The sequence below is a fragment of the Hypanus sabinus genome, chromosome 8 (assembly GCF_030144855.1).
Source record: "Hypanus sabinus isolate sHypSab1 chromosome 8, sHypSab1.hap1, whole genome shotgun sequence".
NCBI lineage: Eukaryota > Metazoa > Chordata > Chondrichthyes > Myliobatiformes > Dasyatidae > Hypanus > Hypanus sabinus.
The window spans coordinates 174,053,388-174,071,585 of record NC_082713.1 but is presented as its reverse complement, the minus strand read 5'-3'; the positions used below and the strand labels follow the sequence as shown (position 1 = coordinate 174,071,585).

The 18,198-nt window shown below is 42.0% G+C and overlaps 1 protein-coding gene across 1 annotated transcript in view; it reads left to right on the top strand.

Annotated features, from left to right (window-relative positions):
- Positions 1–3,154: 3,154 nt before the first annotated feature.
- cracr2aa (calcium release activated channel regulator 2Aa) overlaps positions 3,155–18,198 on the top strand; it is a 124,483-nt gene continuing 109,439 nt past the window's right edge. Inside the window, exons 1-6 of the mRNA XM_059978606.1 lie at positions 3,155–3,325; positions 7,927–8,038; positions 9,341–9,515; positions 12,897–13,043; positions 14,759–14,849; positions 14,993–15,085. Of these exons, the coding sequence (XP_059834589.1) occupies positions 3,155–3,325; positions 7,927–8,038; positions 9,341–9,515; positions 12,897–13,043; positions 14,759–14,849; positions 14,993–15,085 (789 nt within the window). The remainder of the gene's footprint in view (positions 3,326–7,926; positions 8,039–9,340; positions 9,516–12,896; positions 13,044–14,758; positions 14,850–14,992; positions 15,086–18,198) is intronic.

Sequence of the window (18,198 nt, the reverse complement as noted above, 5' to 3'; positions counted from 1 at the left end):
TGACAAACACTACTCGGGTATTAAAGCCAAGCCCAACAGGCTACAGGACAGCTTTTTTCTACAAGCCATTAGACTTTTAAATTCACATGTCTCTACATTGCAATGGATTCATAACACAAAGATATATTTCCCTCATGTTGTGGGATAGATGAAAGATTTAAATAAATCCGAATTCTAATTCTAACTCGGCAAGTGAAGCAGCATCTATGGAGGGGAATACTCAAAACTTCCAGCATCTGCAGAATCTCTTGTGTTTCTGATTTGCTCCCCTCCATGGAGTCTATCTACACTTCCTGCTGGCTCAGGAAAGCTGCCAACATAAAGGTCTCTCGCACCCTGGTCATTCTCTGTTCTCTCCTCTTTTGGGGAAAATGATAACAAAAACCTGAGAACAATTCAAACGAGAGGTCATGATTTGAGAGTTAGGGGGCAGAAGTTTAAGGGAAACACGAGGGGGTATTTCTTTACTCAGAGAGTGATAGCTGTGTGGAATGAGCTTTCTGTAGTAGTAGAGGCCAGTTCAGCTGTGTCATTTAAGGTAAAATTGGTTAGGTATATGGACAGGAAAGGAGTGGAGGGTTATGGGCTGAGTGCGGGTAGGTGGGATTAGGTGAGATTAAGAGTTCGGCACAGACTAGGAGGGCCGAGATGGCCTGTTTCCGTGTTGTGATTGTTATATGGTTATATGCATCACCAGGTTCAAGGGCAGCTTCCAGCTCACTCTTATAATACTTGAATGGAGCTCTTTTATGATAAAGATGAACTCCTGATCTCTCAATCTCCCTCAGTGTGGCCCTTGCACCTTCTTGTTCATCTTCACTAAACTGGCTCTGTAACATTTTACAGGATTCAGTTATTGTGGACTTTCAATATGACCTTGATGTAGAAACATAGAAACATAGAAAATCTACAGCACAATACAGGCTCTTCAGCCCACAAAGTTGTGCCAAACATGTCCCTACCTTAGAAATTACTAGGGTTACCTATAGCCCTCTGTTTTTCTAAGCTCCATTTACCTATCCAAAAGTCTCTTAAAAGACCGTACCGTATCTGCTTCCACCACTGTTGCCGGCAGCCCATTCCATGCACTCACCACTCTCTGAGTTAAAAAAAACCTTACCCTCGACATCTCGTCTATACCTACTCCCAAGCACCTAATGTACTTATGTTTTGAACAATCTATCTGGATAGAACATAGAACTTAAATCTACAACACAATACAGGCCCTTTGGCCCACAATGTTGTGCTGCCCATGTAACCTACTCTAGAGGCTGCCTAGGATTTCCCTACTGCATAGCCCTCTATTTTTCTAAGTCCATGTACCTATCTAAGAGTCTCTTAAAAGACCCTATTGTATCCGCCTCTACCACCTTCGCTGGCAGAGCATTCCATGCACTCGCCACTCTCTGTGTGAAAAATTTACCTCTGATAGCCTCCTTGTATCTATTTCCAAGCACCTTAAAACAATGCCCCCTTGTGTTAGCCATTTCAGCCCTGTGAAAAAGCCTCTAGCTATCCACATTATTAATGCTTTTCATCATCTCACATATTTCTCGTAGATCATCTCTCGTCCTCAGTCGCCTCAAGGAGAAAAGGCCAAGTTCACTCAACCTATTCTCATAAGGCATGCTCCCCAATCCAGGCAACGTCCTTGCAAATCTCCTCTGCACTCTCTCTATAGCATCCACATCCTTCCTGTAGTGAGATGACCAGAACTGAATACAGTACTCCAAGTGGAGTCTAACTAAGGTCTTATATAGCTGTAACATTACTTCACAGCTCTCAAACTCAATCCCACAGTTGATGAAGGCCAACACCATACGTTTTCTTAACAACAGTGTCAACCTGTGCAGCAGCTTTGAATGTCCTATGGACATAGAAACATAGAAAATCTACAGCACAATACAGGCCCTTCTGCCCACAAAGTTGTGCCGAACATGTCCCTACCTTAGAAATTACTAGGCTTACCTATATCCCTCTATTTTTCTAAGCTCCATGTACCTATAGAAAAGTCTCTTAATAGACCGCACCGTATCCGCCTCCACCACCGTTGCAGGCAGCCCATTCCATGCAATCACCACTCTCTGAGTGAAAAAAACTTACCCCTGACATTTCCTCTGTACCTACTCCCCAGCACCTTAAACCTGTGTTGTCTTATGGCAACCATTTCAGCCCTGGGAAAAAGCCTCTGATTATCCACATGATCAATGCCACTCATCATCTTGTACACCTCTATCAGGTCACCTTTCATCCTCCATCACTGCAAGGAGAAAAGGCCGAGTTCACTCAACCTATTCTCATAAGGCATGCTCCCCAATCCAGGCAACATACTTGTAAATCTCCTCTGCACCCTTTCTATGGCTTCCATATCCTTCCTGTAGTGAGGTGACCAGAATTGAGCATAGTACTCCAAGTGGGGTCTAACCAGGGTCCTTTATAGCTGCAACATTACCTCTCAGCTCTTAAATTCAATTCCACGATTGATGAAACCCAATACACCATACAGCTTCTTAAACACAGAATCAACCTGCGCAGCTGCTTTGAGCATCCTATGGACTCGGACCCCAAGATCCCTCTGATCCTCCACACTGCCAAGAGTCTTATCATTAATACTTTATTCTGCCATCATATTTGACCTATTGAAATCAACCTCTTCACACTTATCTGTGTTGAACTGTATATGCCACTTCTCAGCCCTGTTCTGCGTCCCATCGATGTCCCATTGTAACCTCTGACAACCCTCCAGACTATCCACAACACGCCAACTTTTGTATCAATGGCATGGAAACAAAAGCTTCTTATTGTATTTCAGTAAATATAACAAAAACAAACCAATCAATAATTTGCAGTTCTGATAAATAAGGCAAGCCAGTTGTCCTGCAATAGTTATTCCATTGTACTAGCACAGTTTACTGTTCTTTGAAAAGCCCTGCCATTGTGATATTTATTAACCTCTTTTCATTTATGTTGTTACAATTATTTAACATTTATTTTGGGTTTACTTACTAAAATCTAATTTATCAATGAACTTACTAAGACTTACAAAGAATTTGTTTTCCTTTTTCAGGTGCCACGGGTGAATTAAGGGACCTATAAAGTAGGGTGTAGAACAAGTCCAAGAATTTGAAGTGGCCTGACCTTTTGGAATTGAATCATGGCAGCTTTTGCCAAAGTTCCCTTGGGAGAGACAACAATTGAAGATGAAGACAGTGTTTCGGCGGTTGACTGGAAGAGGGCTGAAGTGGATCTGACAAAGAAAGCTCAGGAATTTTTCTTGATCTGTGACCGAGAATGCAAGGGCTTTATTAACCAAAGAGATTTGGAGGTATGGTGTTCAAGGTGTTCTGCATGATTGATACATTATGTTTTTATTATTATTAATGAAAAAATATATTTTATTTTTTAGTAACGTTAGAAATTTAAGTAAAAAAATCAAATTAAAAAAATACTTCTTCATCTGAGTGACTCTCTGTTGGGAACATCCTCAGGGAAGTGACTACCTTTTTATTTCTTCAGGTTTTGCACTTCAGGAAACCTCTACTGATAAGGAGACAATGGTGATTATTTGTGTGCTGATGCTGCTAGTTTTGTTTTTGCATTTTACATTGAATTATATGAGACTGGAAGATACCGTTTAATCTATCGTGTCCATGGCAATAGGAAATGAACAACTAGTTACCTGAATCCCCCTTCCTGACTTGGCCCATAGCCATTATAGACATAACTTTTCATGTGCACATCCTTTATTTTTTTAAATAAAAATGTTTCTACATTTACAATGCTTCTGGTAGCATCATGCTGTCTAAAGCTGATTTTTCCACTCAGTTCCACTTTACGGACCATTGGTAACGGACAATTAACCAATCAATCTGTAGATGTTTAGGGTTTGGAAGGAATCCAGAACACTCAGGAGAAACACACACAGTCAAAGGGCAAATCCTATACAGACAGGAGCTGACGCTAACCCCAATGCATGGATTCAACCTGGCTCATTGGAATTGTGAGGCAGCAGTTCTACTTGCCACTGTGTCAACTCAAGAAGAAGGCTGAAATCATGTGCAGCAGAAAGGGAAGTACTAGAAGAGGAGATGTGGCATCTCTTGCAGTTGTATGGGATAATACTGTATACATAGAGTCACAGAGGTTTACAGACCAGAAGTAGACCATTCTGCACAACACATTCATATCTTTCTGATGTGTGTACCTGTCTAAATGCCTTTTGGGGAGTGAAGGGTGAACCAGATGATACTGAAAGAAACAATTCCTTTTTCATTTCCAAGGCAGCGGGGCCAGATGGCATCCCAGAACACGTCCTTAAAGTGTGTGCTGAACAGCTGGCTGGTGTGTTTATGGACATTTTTAATCTCTCCCTCTCCCAGCACGTAATACCCTCTTGTTTCAAACCATCCATTAATATCCCTGTACCTAAGAAAACCAAGGTAGCATGCCTGAATGATTGGCGCCCTGTTGCACTCACCTCAATTATAAGCAAATGCTTTAAGAGGTTGGTTAAAAACTACATTTGCAACATGCTGCTACCCACACTGGACCCCTACACTTTACCTACTGATGGAACTGGTCTACTGATGATGCCATAGCCATAGCACTACACACCGTCCCCACCTAGAGAAGGGGGATACAGTTGGCATTCCTTATCCGTGGGGGTTTGGTTCTGGGAATCCCTGTGGATACTCAAGTCCCTCATTTAAGCTGGCTTAGTGCGGTGGTCTTTAGGACCCAGCAGAACCTCAGACTTTATTTAGCATGTCTCAGTGCGGTGGACATTAGGACCTGGCAGTGTAGCTCTGAATCCACAGTGTTTCTGTTCACGAAAATATTCATGATCATGATTGAAAATAAGGTGGAAGTAATAAAGCGATCAGAAAGAGGTGAAACGCCATCGGATATTGGAAAAGTGTTAGGCTACAGTCAGTCAACGATCGGAACAATTTTAATGGAGCATGTGAAAGGCCTTGCCCCAATGAAAGCTACAATTATTACTAAGCAACGCAGTGGTTTAATTATTGAAATACGCATGTTGCTTCAGTGTTTTATATGCATAGAAAGGTAAAATATGTACTATAAACAAAGACAAATGTTTGACTAACTGACGCTAAATAATACCGGATGTACCTGTTCTGACGTCAAATACGACTTAAAGATGGACTCAGGAACGGAACTCATTCATAACCTGGCAAATGCCTGTACTTTTGAGTCACTTCTAGATTACTTATAATACCTAATACAATGTAAATACTATGTAAATAGTTGTTATACTGTGTTGTTTAGGGAATAATGACAAGAAAAATAGTCTGTACATGCTCAAACAACGAGTGCTGGAGAGAGAACTTCCAAGTTTTCCTGATCCGCGGTTGGTTGAATCCGCGGATAAGGAGGGCCGACTGTACATATGTTAGAATGCTGTTCCTGGACTACAGTTCAGCATTCAACACCATAATTCCCTCCAGACTTGAAGCTCAGAGTTCTCGGCCTGCATCCCACTTTGTGCAGCTGGATCCTAGAATTCCTATCGGATCACAGATAGATGGTAAGGATGGGCTCCTTCACCTTTGGCCCTCTGACTGTCAACACAGGTGCCACCCCCCCAGAGGTTGTGTCCTGAGTTCCCTTCTCCACTTCCTTTACCCATGACTGAACTGTCACTTACAGCTCCAATCCCGGGGGATGTGCCTCTTGAAAACAGGTTCACCTTCTTGGAAGCTGTCGGGACAGAAGACACTGCCAGTCTGAGAGGTGGGCAAGTCTGCGAGTCAAAAATTCGCGCTGAAGCAAAGCCAAGACATCAGGCAGAGCCGTGGTAATAGGGGACTTCATAGTGAGAGGTACAGAAAGGGGTTTCTGCGGCAACAGGTGAGATTTAAAGATGGTGTGTTGCCTCCCTGGTGCCAGGATCCAGGACATCACAGACTGATTGCAGGGAATCATCAAGGGTGAAGGATGAACAGCCAGAAGTGGTAGTGCATGTCAGCACAAATGACTTTGGGAAGAAGAGGAAAGAAATTCTGCAGCGTGACTTCAGAGAAATCAGAAGAAGGCTGAAAAGCAGGACCTCCAGGGTGTTATCTCCAGTTTGCTTCCAGTTCCTCGTGCTGGTGAGGGCAGGAACAGGGAGATAAAGGATCTCGAAATGTGTGGCTGAGGAACTGGTGCGGCAAGCAGGGTTTTAGATTCTTAGACCACTGGGCTCTGTTTTGGGGAAGGATGAATTGTACAAAGGAGACGGGTTGCATCTTAACAGGTGCCACTGCTAAACACAACGTACACTGCAGATGCTGTGGACAAATCAAGACGTACAAAATTGCTGGATGAACTCAGCAGGTTGGGCAGCATCCGTAGAAAGGAGCAGTCAACGTTTCGGGCCGAGACCCTTTGTCAGGACTAAAGAAGGAGGGGGCAGGGGCACTATAAAGAATGTGGGGGGAAGGTGGAATGTGCCGGGTGAAAAACCAATCAGAGGAAAGATCGGGGGGGGGGGGGGTGGAGGGGATAGGCAGGAGAGGTGAAGAAGGAATCTAAGAGGAAAGCACTATGGGTAGTAGAAGAAGAGAGTCATGAGAGGTGATAGGCAGCCAGAAGAGGAGGCAGAGTGAAAGTGTGATAGGGGAAGGGAGAGGGAGGGAATTACCAGAAGTTGGAGAATTTGATGTTCATACCAAGGGGCTGGAGACTACCCAGACAGTGTATGAGGCGTTGCTCCTCCAACCTGAGTTTAGCCTGATCATGGCAGTAGAGGAGGCCATGTACGGACATATCCGAATGGGATATGTCACACTTTCACTCTGCCTCTTTTTTTGAGAATAAGATGAGAGGGGAAATGTGCTTGGATGTGGCATCATGTTGGACATGCTGAAAATGTTAAAGAAAATCCGTTAACATTGGAGGCCGCTATGGTAGGGAGGAGCATTCTGAGTGTTGGAGGAATTGTTGGTAAGTTTGTGGAAGACACAAAAGTTGGTGGTATTGTGGATAGTGAGGAAGATTGTCTAAGACTGCTGCAGGTCATCAGATGAAGTTTGACAGAGATTTGGCAGATAGCATTCTATCCCAATAGGTGCAAGTTAAGCATTTTGAGAAATCAAGTGGGGACTGAGCGTATACAATAAATGGTAGTTATTACCAAGTTCCAGTTTATTACCAAATCTAAGAGATGATATTCCTGTATAAAATATACAACTTTCCCTAACCCTGGTGCATCACAAATAAAAGATGCATTAATTGAACAAAAAAATTTGAAAGTCTGTGGAAAGAGAAACATTTCAATTTGAAGACTATTCATCATAACTGATGATACAGATATTGTTCTTTTGGAAAGTTGCCTCTAGCTCAATAGTCCTGTAGGTGTAGAGGAATCTGTGGTCTCCAGTAACTCCTATTTTTAGACCCATAAGGTCATATGGTATTACAGCACGGATACAGGCCCTTTGGCCTAACAATTCCATGCCAGATGTTTTATGCATTGTTGCCATACCATTTTATTGAATCTTGTTTTTTTATTTTCTTATTTTCAATTTCCTTATTTCCTTTCAGTATATTTGACTCTGAAAAGTGCTTGGTGTGTACTCATTCTTCTATACTGTTGACTGCATCATAACCTTTAGACTGATTTTGTGCTTCTATTTCAAAAGCTAAATACTTCTCAGACAGTCACTAATCTGCAATGTTTTTCTCTCCACAGCTGTTGCCTGATCTACACTGTATCTACAGCACCATCTGCTTTGTTTCTGTGCACAGAACTGTCTCCAACCTTTCCAAATTTAAGTCATTTTTCTTTTACATTTAGTCCTTTCACACTCCTTTGGCTGATGCTTTGTGACATTGGTAATGTGCTCTTTTGCATATTGTGCATTGGTATTTTCTGGTGTGACTGGAAAGAATTCTGCAGAATTAAGTTTCTCATTTTCCCAGTACCTTCAGGCAGAGGTATCGCTCAGTGCAGAGCAGTTGAAGGATGTGTTTGATGCATTGGATACAGACGGGAATGGAAAGCTTACAGTGGAGGAATTTACTACAGGATTTAGTGAGTTTCTTTTTCAATTGTTAAATTTAAGCTACAACAAGGAGTAAGTTTATTAATTGCCTGAAGCTTTTGACAGAGGAATTACAAACAGAAATAATCATTAATTTAGAATTATGTAGTCTTTCATGATGGTGTAAGAATAGGGAGTGGTTTTCACCTCAATACACCCATGCCCTCGATTCAGTTCAAACCCTCACAAAATATCTACTAATTGTGTCTGTTTGCAGGCTTTCTGGTCTCAGTTAAGCTTTTATTTTGGATGCAGGAATATTTAAAATCACATTTATCATTGTTATTTATGAAGTTGATTTAGTAAAAAAATGATTACTCCTCAGTGCAATGGGTGAATAGTACAGTAAAACTCTTAAAGGTATTTTCAGAACTGCTCACCCCACCGTAGCTCCATAGTACCAGTCACATTGTGGCATGCTCTCTGTGCTGTATCTTCAGCAGAGAGGAATTCTTTCAGCACTCTGGCAGTGTTCTGTTTGTACAGTCTCCAATAGTTTATTGGTTCCTCAATGCTCCTTTGGCACTGCAGTTCTCCCTCAGTACTTCTCTTCTGAAACAGCAACTTGTGGAGTGGGACTTGAGCATTTAGAGAATTCAGCATTAACCCAATAAGTTTATTTACTTCTTACTGGGGGATAGGCAACTGACTGTAGCTTACCAGAGTCTGTTGTCCTGGCCAGTCTTTCACATTGTCTCCACGTCTAGCCCATCTTCTTTGTGTCCCATTCCTCTCACAGGGATGAGATCCTTGAAGCTTCTTTTGGCATTTCTGTAGCTATGGTCTTTCTAGCCTCATGTCCAACCCTCCTCCTTTTGCAGCCAGGCCTGAGACTGGCCATTGCAGAGTTACCAAATGAGCTAATTTGTACTTAATGTGTTTGTTTTAAAACTGCACTAGGTTCCTTCACTATAGTGCATCAAAGAAAATATTTGAAAGCATTTGTAAATGCTACCGTTTTATGCGGGTTCATTGTAGGTTTCATGATAATTAAAATACCCATTAGTTTTACAAGGAACAGTAATAAATGGAACTTATAAATACTTGTCTGATTTGTATTCAGATTGCAGAAATGTTGTTGGATGAAAATTAAGAGAAATCGACAAACATATAAAAACAATAGATGCTTTGTTCTATATTTGTTGATGCATCTAAACACGGTGGAAATGCACTGAAAGATCTTTATGATAAATAATCCTAAGCTATCATTTGATATTTAACTGATCAAAATGCAAAATAATCGTGTTTTTATATTAATTGATCTTTATAACCTGAAAGTTTTTGTCGTTCAGGTCAATTTCTGCTTAAAGAAAAGATTTTTGTAAGCAAGGTAAATTCAGTCCAGGATCAAAATGAAGGGCTAAATTGGGATCCATCAGAAAAACGGTTGATGATGATGGACAATGATGAAGAACATTGCTTTCAGATGCTAATAGACAACCTGGGAGAGAAGAATCTGTTCAAAGGGTAAGATAAATAAAATCACATCAAGGTGTATGATAATACTGCACAAAATCACAGTAGATTACTTGTAACTCGCAGAGCTTGCTTCATTCTCCTGCCTGCAATCCACAAGTAGGAGGCCCATAGCAGAGCTCCTGTTTCACTTTGTCCTTTCTCCCCTAACTCTCTCCTTCTCCCTCTGGCCCGGTTCCTTTCTCCCCTAACTCTCTCCTTTTCCCTCTGGCCCGGTTCCTTTCTCCCCTAACTCTCTCCTTCTCCCTCTGGCCTAGTTCCTTTCTCCCCTAACTCTCTCCTTCTCCCTCTGGCCTAGTTCCTTTCTCCCCTAACTCTCTCCTTCTCCCTCTGGCCTAGTTCCTTTCTCCCCTAACTCTCTCCTTCTCCCTCTGGCCCGGTTCCTTTCTCCCCTAACTCTCTCCTTCTCCCTCTGGCCCGGTTCCTTTCTCCCCTAACTCTCTCCTTCTCCCTCTGGCCTAGTTCCTTTCTCCCCTAACTCTCTGCTTTTCTATTTGGCCTAGTTCCTTTCTCCCCTAACTCTATCCTTTTCCCTCTAGCCCGGTTCCTTGCCATCGATGTTGTCTGCCGCTTTAACTGTTCCATTTCCCCGGTCCCAGCAGGGCTTTCTGATATGAGATGTGGATGTAAAGGAATTGTACTGTTGTCCTTATACCTGCTCCCTCACCACCAAAGGGCAACGGACAGACCATGCTGATTTTGTCCAACCTTGTCTTGTGTCCAACAGCAGGCATGAAGAACACACAATAGCTATTTACTACACTAGGTACAGTAAAAGGAAAATGGAAGGGAGCCTTTACAGAAACTTACCTATAGCCAATGCCTCTTTTGAGCCAAAGCTTCCTTTGAGCTAGATCCTGACACTCCTTCTCTCACCACTGGCCTACTCCCAGCATCGCCGCCCTGCTTGTCCCTTCTGTACTTCTAAACAAGTATCGCTGACCTGCAAGAAACCTCGTCATTGTGGTCTGTTCCTGCCGCTGATTGGGCTGTTAGAATGAGTCTGAAAGCCCACAAAGCTCTCCTTTTAAATGGGGGTCGTTGACCTGTGAGAAACTTCGCCGCTGTGGCACGTTCCTGCCACTGGGCCATTTGAATGAGTCTGAAAGCCCATGAAGCTCTCATTTTATACAAGTGTCAACGACCTGTGAGAAACCTCATCGCTGTGGCATACTCCTGCCACTGATTGGGCCAACAGAAAAAGTGTCAGACAAGGTTTCCCTTTACAGAAACCATGCTGACATCCAACACTTTCCCCAGTCACTGAGGTTAGACTAACTGGTCTATAATTTCCTTTAGAACCTTAGAACATTACAGCACAGAAATAGGCCTTTTGGCCCTTCTTGGCTGTGCCGAACCATTTTTCAGCCTAGTCCCACTGAGCTGTACCTGGACTGTACCCCTCCATACACCTCTCATCCAGGTACCTGTCCAAGTTTTTTTCTTTTGCATTCCTCCCATCTTAAAGAGTGGAGTGACATTTCAAATCATACAGTCCTCCGGGACCTTGCCAAAATCAAGTGATTCTTGAAAGATCTCTTCTCCCTCCTGCCGTCTGGGAAAAGGCTGTGAAGCATTCAGGCTCTTACAACCAGATTATGTAACAGCTTCTTCCCCCAAGCTATCAGACTCCTCAATTCCCAGAGCTTGGATGGACACCTTGCCCTGTTGTCCTGTTTATTATTTATTGTAATGCCTGCACTGTTTTTGTGCACTTTACGCAGTCCTGTGTAAGTCTGTAGTCTAGTGTAGCTTTCTCGTTTTTTTTTTACGTAGTTCAGTCTAGTTTTTGTACTGTATCATGTAACACCATGGTCCTGAAAAATGTCTCATTTTTACTATGTACTGTACTAGTAGTTATAGTCGAAATGACAATAAAAGTGTCTTGACTTGAAAAAAAAAGTGACTTGACTTGATTATGACCAATGTATCTGTTATCTCTTCAGCAACCTCTCTCAGGTTCTTAAGTGTTCCCAATCCTCTTCCTGTCAATTGTTGCTTTGTTGTGTGCCCTCTCTTTTTGTTTTTACATTAGCTTTCACTTCCCTTGTCAGGTACTGAGTGCTATTTGAGTATTTCTTCATTTCTCGGAACATATCTGTCCTGCATCTTCCTCTCTTTTTTCCCTGGAATTCATGCCATTCCTGCTCTGCTGCCATTTCTGTCAGCAGTTCCTTCCAATTTACTTTGGGCAGTTCCTCTCTCATACCACTGTAATTTCCTTTACTCCACTGAAATAACATAGTGTTATAATTGCTGGGGAAGTGCAGTGCAGACCAACAGTATGATCAAGGCCATAACTGGGTAGATTGTGAGATCAAGAATTCATCTTCAATGTACAGGAGGTCCTTTCAGTAGCCTTATAACAGCAGGATAGAAGCTGTCCTTGAGCCTGGTGGTGTGTGCTGTATCTTCTGCCCCCAAGGAAATGGGGAGAAGGGAGACTCTCCAGGGTGGGAAAGGTCTTTGATTATGTTGGTTGCTTCTGTGAGGCAGTGAGGTGTAGAGTCCAAAGGTTTCTTTCTGTGATGTGCTGAACTGTCACCACAACTCTCTGGAGTATTTACAGTCTTGTGCAGAGCAGTTGCCATAACAGGCCTGATGCATTCAGGTGGTGCAGGTCAAGAATGTTCTGAATTTCCTTAGCCATCTGGGGAAGTAGAGATGCTGGTGTTCTCTCTTGGTCATAGAGTCTATCTGGATTGACAAGACAGGATATTGAGAATGATCTTGGAAATAAAAGGAATAATATATGAGAAGCATTTGATGGTTCTGGGCCTGTACTCACTAAAGTTTAGAAGAATGCTGGGGGAACCTCATTGAAGCCTACATAATGTTGAAAGGTCTAGACAGAGTGGGAATGGAGAGGCCGAGTCTAGGACCAGAGGGCACATGCTCAGAATAGAAGGATGGCTCTGTAGAATAGAGATGAGGAGGAATTTCTTTAGTGAGAAGGTGTTGAATCTTTGGAATTCATGGCTGTGGAGACCAGGCCATTGGGTATATTTAAAGCAGAGGTTGATGGGTTCTTGATTGGTAAGGTTGTGAAGGAAAAGGCAGATGATGGGGTTGAGAAGGATAATAAATCTACTATGATTGAACGGCAGAGCAGACTTGCTGTGCCAAATGGCCTAATTCTGCCCCTATGTCTTCATGTATTGGCAATGTTTGATACTTAAAGAACTCAGATCTCAACCATCTGCAACTTGCCACAATTGGTATATATCAATGTCCAATACTGTGTGAGCTATTAAATATTTCCAGTACTTTTTATTGAACATTTCAGATTTTGATAAATTGTATGACCTTGTAGATAATTGAAAACAATTGGCCAAGGGGCAGATATCAAATGCATCTATATATATTTTTTAGTCAAGAGGACGTACGAATCCTTTGGTTACAACTTCGGAAAGATGAGCCGCAGTTGCTCAGTAATTTTGAAGCACTTCTGGGAAAAATTTCCATCCAGATACAAGAGGCAAGCAAGGAAAAGGAAATGATGGAGTTTGCTCTAAAAAGGTTTGCTTGCATTATAATAATTTCGATTTAACAGATAACTGGCATTATTAAAAAAATCTGTGAATTGTGTATCTAAACTGATTGTTTCCATCACTCATAAAATCCAAGCAATAAGCTGGATGACTATCAATTCTAAGGTATTAATCAGGTAGTCCAGCATAACTGGATGTTAGTTTGGATAGATGTGTGAGATGTGTGGTATACATTACAGTTCCTCCAGGAGGTCTTCTACCTGAAGCTGCAGGTCCAGTGCTGGTACTTAATGGTTGGCATGGACATGCTGGAGCAAAGAGCCGGCATTCTCAACTGTATGACTCCATGACTAACTGGATTCCAAGAACTAAATTCAACATGTACTCAAAATCCAAATTGAAAAACATACGTGGAAATAAGAAAAGTTGAAAAGTGATCGACCTGACACACATACATAGAAACACAGAAAACCTACAGCACAATACTGGCCATTCAGCCCACAAAGTTGTGTCAAACATGTCCCTACCTTAGAAATTAATAGGCTTACCTATAGCCCATCCATGTACCTATCCAAAAGTCTCATAAAAGACCCTATCGTATCCGCCTCCACTACTGTTGCCAGCAGCCCATTCCACGCACTCATCACTCTTTGAGTAAAAAACTTACCCCTGACATCTCCTCTGTACCTACTCCCCAGCACTTTAAACCTGTGTTCTCTAGTGGGAATCATTTCAGCCCTGGGAAAAAGCCTCTGACTATCCACACGATCAATGTCTCTCATCATCTTGTACACCTCTATCAGGTCACCTCTCGTCCTCCATCGCTCCAAGGAGAAAAGGCCGAGTTCATTCAACCTATTCTCTTAAGGCATGCTCTCCAATCCAGGCAACATCTTTGTAAATCTCCTCTGCACCCTTTCAATGGCTTCCACATCCTTCCTGTAGTGAGGCAACCAGAACTGAGCACAGTACTCCCAAGTGGGGTCTGTCCAGGGTTCTATATAGCTGAAACATCCTCTTTCTCTCCACAGATGCTGTCTGCTCCACTGAAATAGAACAACACATTCAATGAGAATCAGTTTTAGTTCAGATTTTAGTCTTTTTCAGATTTGCTTGGTCTAAAATCTTGATGCGTGACCTTGGAGATAAAATTGATGCATTTATGCAATACCACAATGCTCAAATCCACCTGCTCATAATTATCTATCTAACTGACCATCTAATTCTCAGAATGACCTGTATGATTGATTGAAGATATTGAACTGGAGTCAGTACCACATAATAGGAATATCAGAAAGGAGGAATACCATGGTAGTGTAGCGGTTAGCTTAACACTATTATGGCTCGGGGCATTACGGAGTTTGGAGTTCAATTCCAGCACCACCTGTAAGAAGTTTGCGTATTCTTCCCATGAACACTGTGGGTTTCCTCTGGGTTGTTCAGTTGCCTCCCACAAAGATGTACTGGTTAGTAGATTAATTGATCATTGTAAATCGTCCTGTGATTAGGCTAGGATTAAATAAGTGGGTTGCCGGGTGGTGCAGCTCGTTGGGCTGGAAGGGCTTATTCCATGCTGTATTTCTAAATAAAGTAAAAATAAATAATTTTCCAGGAATTGGAACCCATGCTCCTTGCACATCCCACTTTTCGTTCTTGATAGTTCCTGGCCTGTATTTGACACTTGTTTGAAGTCTTTCAACACAAACAGCTTCATCTCAAACTAAATGTCTTGTTTATTTGCAGAAAGGAGACAGAATACTTTGAAGAAATTAAACACCTCTATGATGAAACAGAGCAACAGATTCAAAGGGAAAAAGAGAGAATATTTGACAAAGTATGAGGTTAAATGTACCCTTTTTTGGTGAATTAGTTTTTAAAAAAAAATTATGTGTTTATTTATTTTCATTTTCAAAATATCTTGGAAGCTTTGCTTATGAAGTTTATATGATGCAGTGTATATGCCTTTCTTTTGCTCAGGGTATGGATTTGAAGTCTCGATGTCAAGAGCTAGAAGAGGTGCTTAGGGTTAAAGAGCGAGAACAGGAGCAACTCTCACAAAGCCACAAGCGGGTAATACTGGCAGCTCCTCATTCACTCTGAGCCCTATTTTAGAATTAGAATTATGGCTTTTGTTTTTAAACTTCACACTGGGAGAAATAGTTCATGGATATGTGTCCTATCTAAACCATTAAACAATGTGGTCCATGAGAATAATAGTGAACAAAGTGGACAATGAAGTTGGTTATCAAATGTTTATAACATGGGCATGTGCAGTACTTGAATGGGGTAGCCACTGTTTCTTTTAACTTTAGTGATGTTTGTTTTTAACTCAGTTGCAACTTAGAAGTCATTCTAAATAACTCAGACATTTTTAAAAATGTAGTCATTGTGTTTTAGTAATTGAATTGCCAGCATGTTGTTTTGCTCTGAATGGAGTAGGACTGCAATCTGGTTGTCCTCAGCAATGACAATGAAGCTCTAACTAATTAAAAATGATCGAGGATCTTTTTCAGTTGGGCCAATGAATGGTAAATGGAGCTTAATTTGAATGAGCGAGATATTGCATTTTGAAAAGTCAGTTCTGGGTAGGACTTTCACAGTGAACAGCAGGGCTCTGGGGAACGTTATGAAACAGACGGACCTTGGAATGCATGGTTCATTGAAAGTGGAGTCACAGGTAGGCAGGGTGTTATCATTTCAGCACAATTATGAAGAAAGCACAGCAGCGCCTCTACTTCCTTAGAAGTCTGTGAAAATACGGTATGACATCTAAAACTTCAACAAGTTTCTGTAGATGTGTGGTGGAGAGTATATTTACTGGCTGCATCACATCCTGGTATAGAAACACCAACGCCCTTGAATGCAAAATATTACAGAAGTAGTGGATGCAGCCCAGTCCATCACAGGTAAAAACTTCCCAGGTAACGGAAGAAAGAGAATTTTCAGATCAATTCCTGAACCAAGACTGTGTGTGTGCCTCCATCACTGCTCAGTATAATGCTTTCTGCAATAATGTCTGATGTCTACCCTGATAATGATGACGGACTCTGCCTTAGATCTTGGACTCTCAGTTCTTTTTAACCTGAGAGTCAACCAAATCCAAAAGTGAGAAACCATCTTAGCATACTTACCTTTTGCTGAGATCTGTGCACAATGCAAGCTTGGAAACTGAAATGTAGCAAGATGTGGACAAATTTGCCATTGTCTGGGCAATTTTGGGCTCACATTAAGCGTAAAGAAAATAGAAACTATGCATCATCCTGCACCAAATATCTGAGGCACAGAAACAAACACCCTTGTGGATGGCAAGAATCTTTCTGTGGACAAGTTTATTCCATTGGCTACATTTGCTCAAGGTCAGTCAACAATGATGACAACGTTAACAATATAATAGCAAAGGCAAACATGTCAGCAATAATTTTGAAACACCAGAAGTAAAGTGTGGGAATGAGGAAGAACTAACCCACAATCCAAGCTGAATATTCATGCTTGTGAGATATGTCCTCTACACCCCACAAAATTCTTTAATATTTTCCTTGCAATCTTTCAAACTTATTTATATCTTTCCTGTAGGTAGGTGACCAAAACTACACACAATATTCCAAATTAGACCTCATCAACGCTTCATACAACTTCACCATAACACTGAATTGGATTGACTTTATTTTTTACATCCTTCACATACATGAGGAGTAAAAATCTTTATGTTATGTCTCCATCTAAATGTGCAGTGTGTAATCATAGTAATATATAATAATTTATAATAAATAGAACAGCCAATGTAACATAGAAATACACTCAAATCAGCACGAGTTAATCAGTTTGATAGCCTGGTGGAAGAAGCTGTCCCTGTTGATCCTGGCTTTTATGCTGCGGTACCGTTCCCTGGTTGGTAGCAGCTAGAATAGATTGTGGTTGGGATGATTTGGGTCCCCAGTGCTCCTTCGGGCCCTTTTTTCACACCTGTCCTGAATCACGGGAAGTTCAGAACTACAAATGCTTTGGGCTGTTCACACCACTCTCTGCGGCGTCCTGCGTTTAAGGGAGGTTCAGTTCCCTGGTGATGCAGCCAGTCAGGATGCTCTCGATTATGCCCTTGTAGAAAGTTCATTTTTCACTGTGCACTAAAACCCCAATCTTGGTGTCATCTGCAAAGTTACTGATTCAGTTAACCATATTATCAGCCAGATTGTTGATATGAATGACAAATTGATCGCTGCGGCACTCCACTAGTCACAGGGCTGCAGTCAGAGAGGCAACCATCTGCCACCATAACTACCATTTTGAGAACCTTTGGGGGAAATGACCTACCTGGGGGAAGAACATAAGAAATAGGAGCTGGAGTAGGCCATCTGGCTCATCGAGCTTGCCCCGTCATTCAGTAGGATCATGGCTGACCTATCTGATCTGAAGCAACAGCGGCAGTGCCTCTGGCACTGAATCTGGCCCTGCAGCACAGAAAGGCAGGGGGCTGAAGAGGATGGCAGCAGGAATACAGACAGACAGACATACTTTATTGATCCCGAGGGAAATTTGGTTTCATTACAGTTACACCAAGCAAGAATAGAGTAGAAATATAGCAAAATAAAACCAGAAATAATTAATAGTGGTCTCCATAGTTGGTGGACGCAAAAAGGAAACATGGATGGTATTTGCCTCCCAGGTGCCAGGGTTTGCAATGATTCTGAACACATCCACAATATCCTGAAAAGGCACTGTGAGCAGCCAGAAGTCGCAGTACGTATTGGTACCAATGACACAGGTAGAAAAAAGGAGGAGATCCTGAAAAAAAGAGGAAGGAAGGAAGGAAGCTGAGAAGCAGGACCTCAAGGATAGTAATCTCGGATTGTTGCCTGTGCCATGTGACAGTAAGGATAGGGATAGATTGAGGTGGCAGATAAATGCATGGCTGAAGAATTGGAGCCGGGAGCAGGCATTCAGATTTCTGGATAATTGGGTGCTCTTCTGGGGTAGATAGGACCTGTACAAAAGGGACGGGTTGCACTTGAATCCGAGGGGGATCGATATTCTTGTGAGCAGGTTTACTAGAGTTATTGCGAGTGGTTTAAACTAATCTGACAGAGGTAAGGGAACCAGCATGATAGAGTTGAGGATGAACCAGCAGGATTACAAGGAGATGATGGGTGTAACATGAATGTAAGGAAGGACAAACCAATGATTGG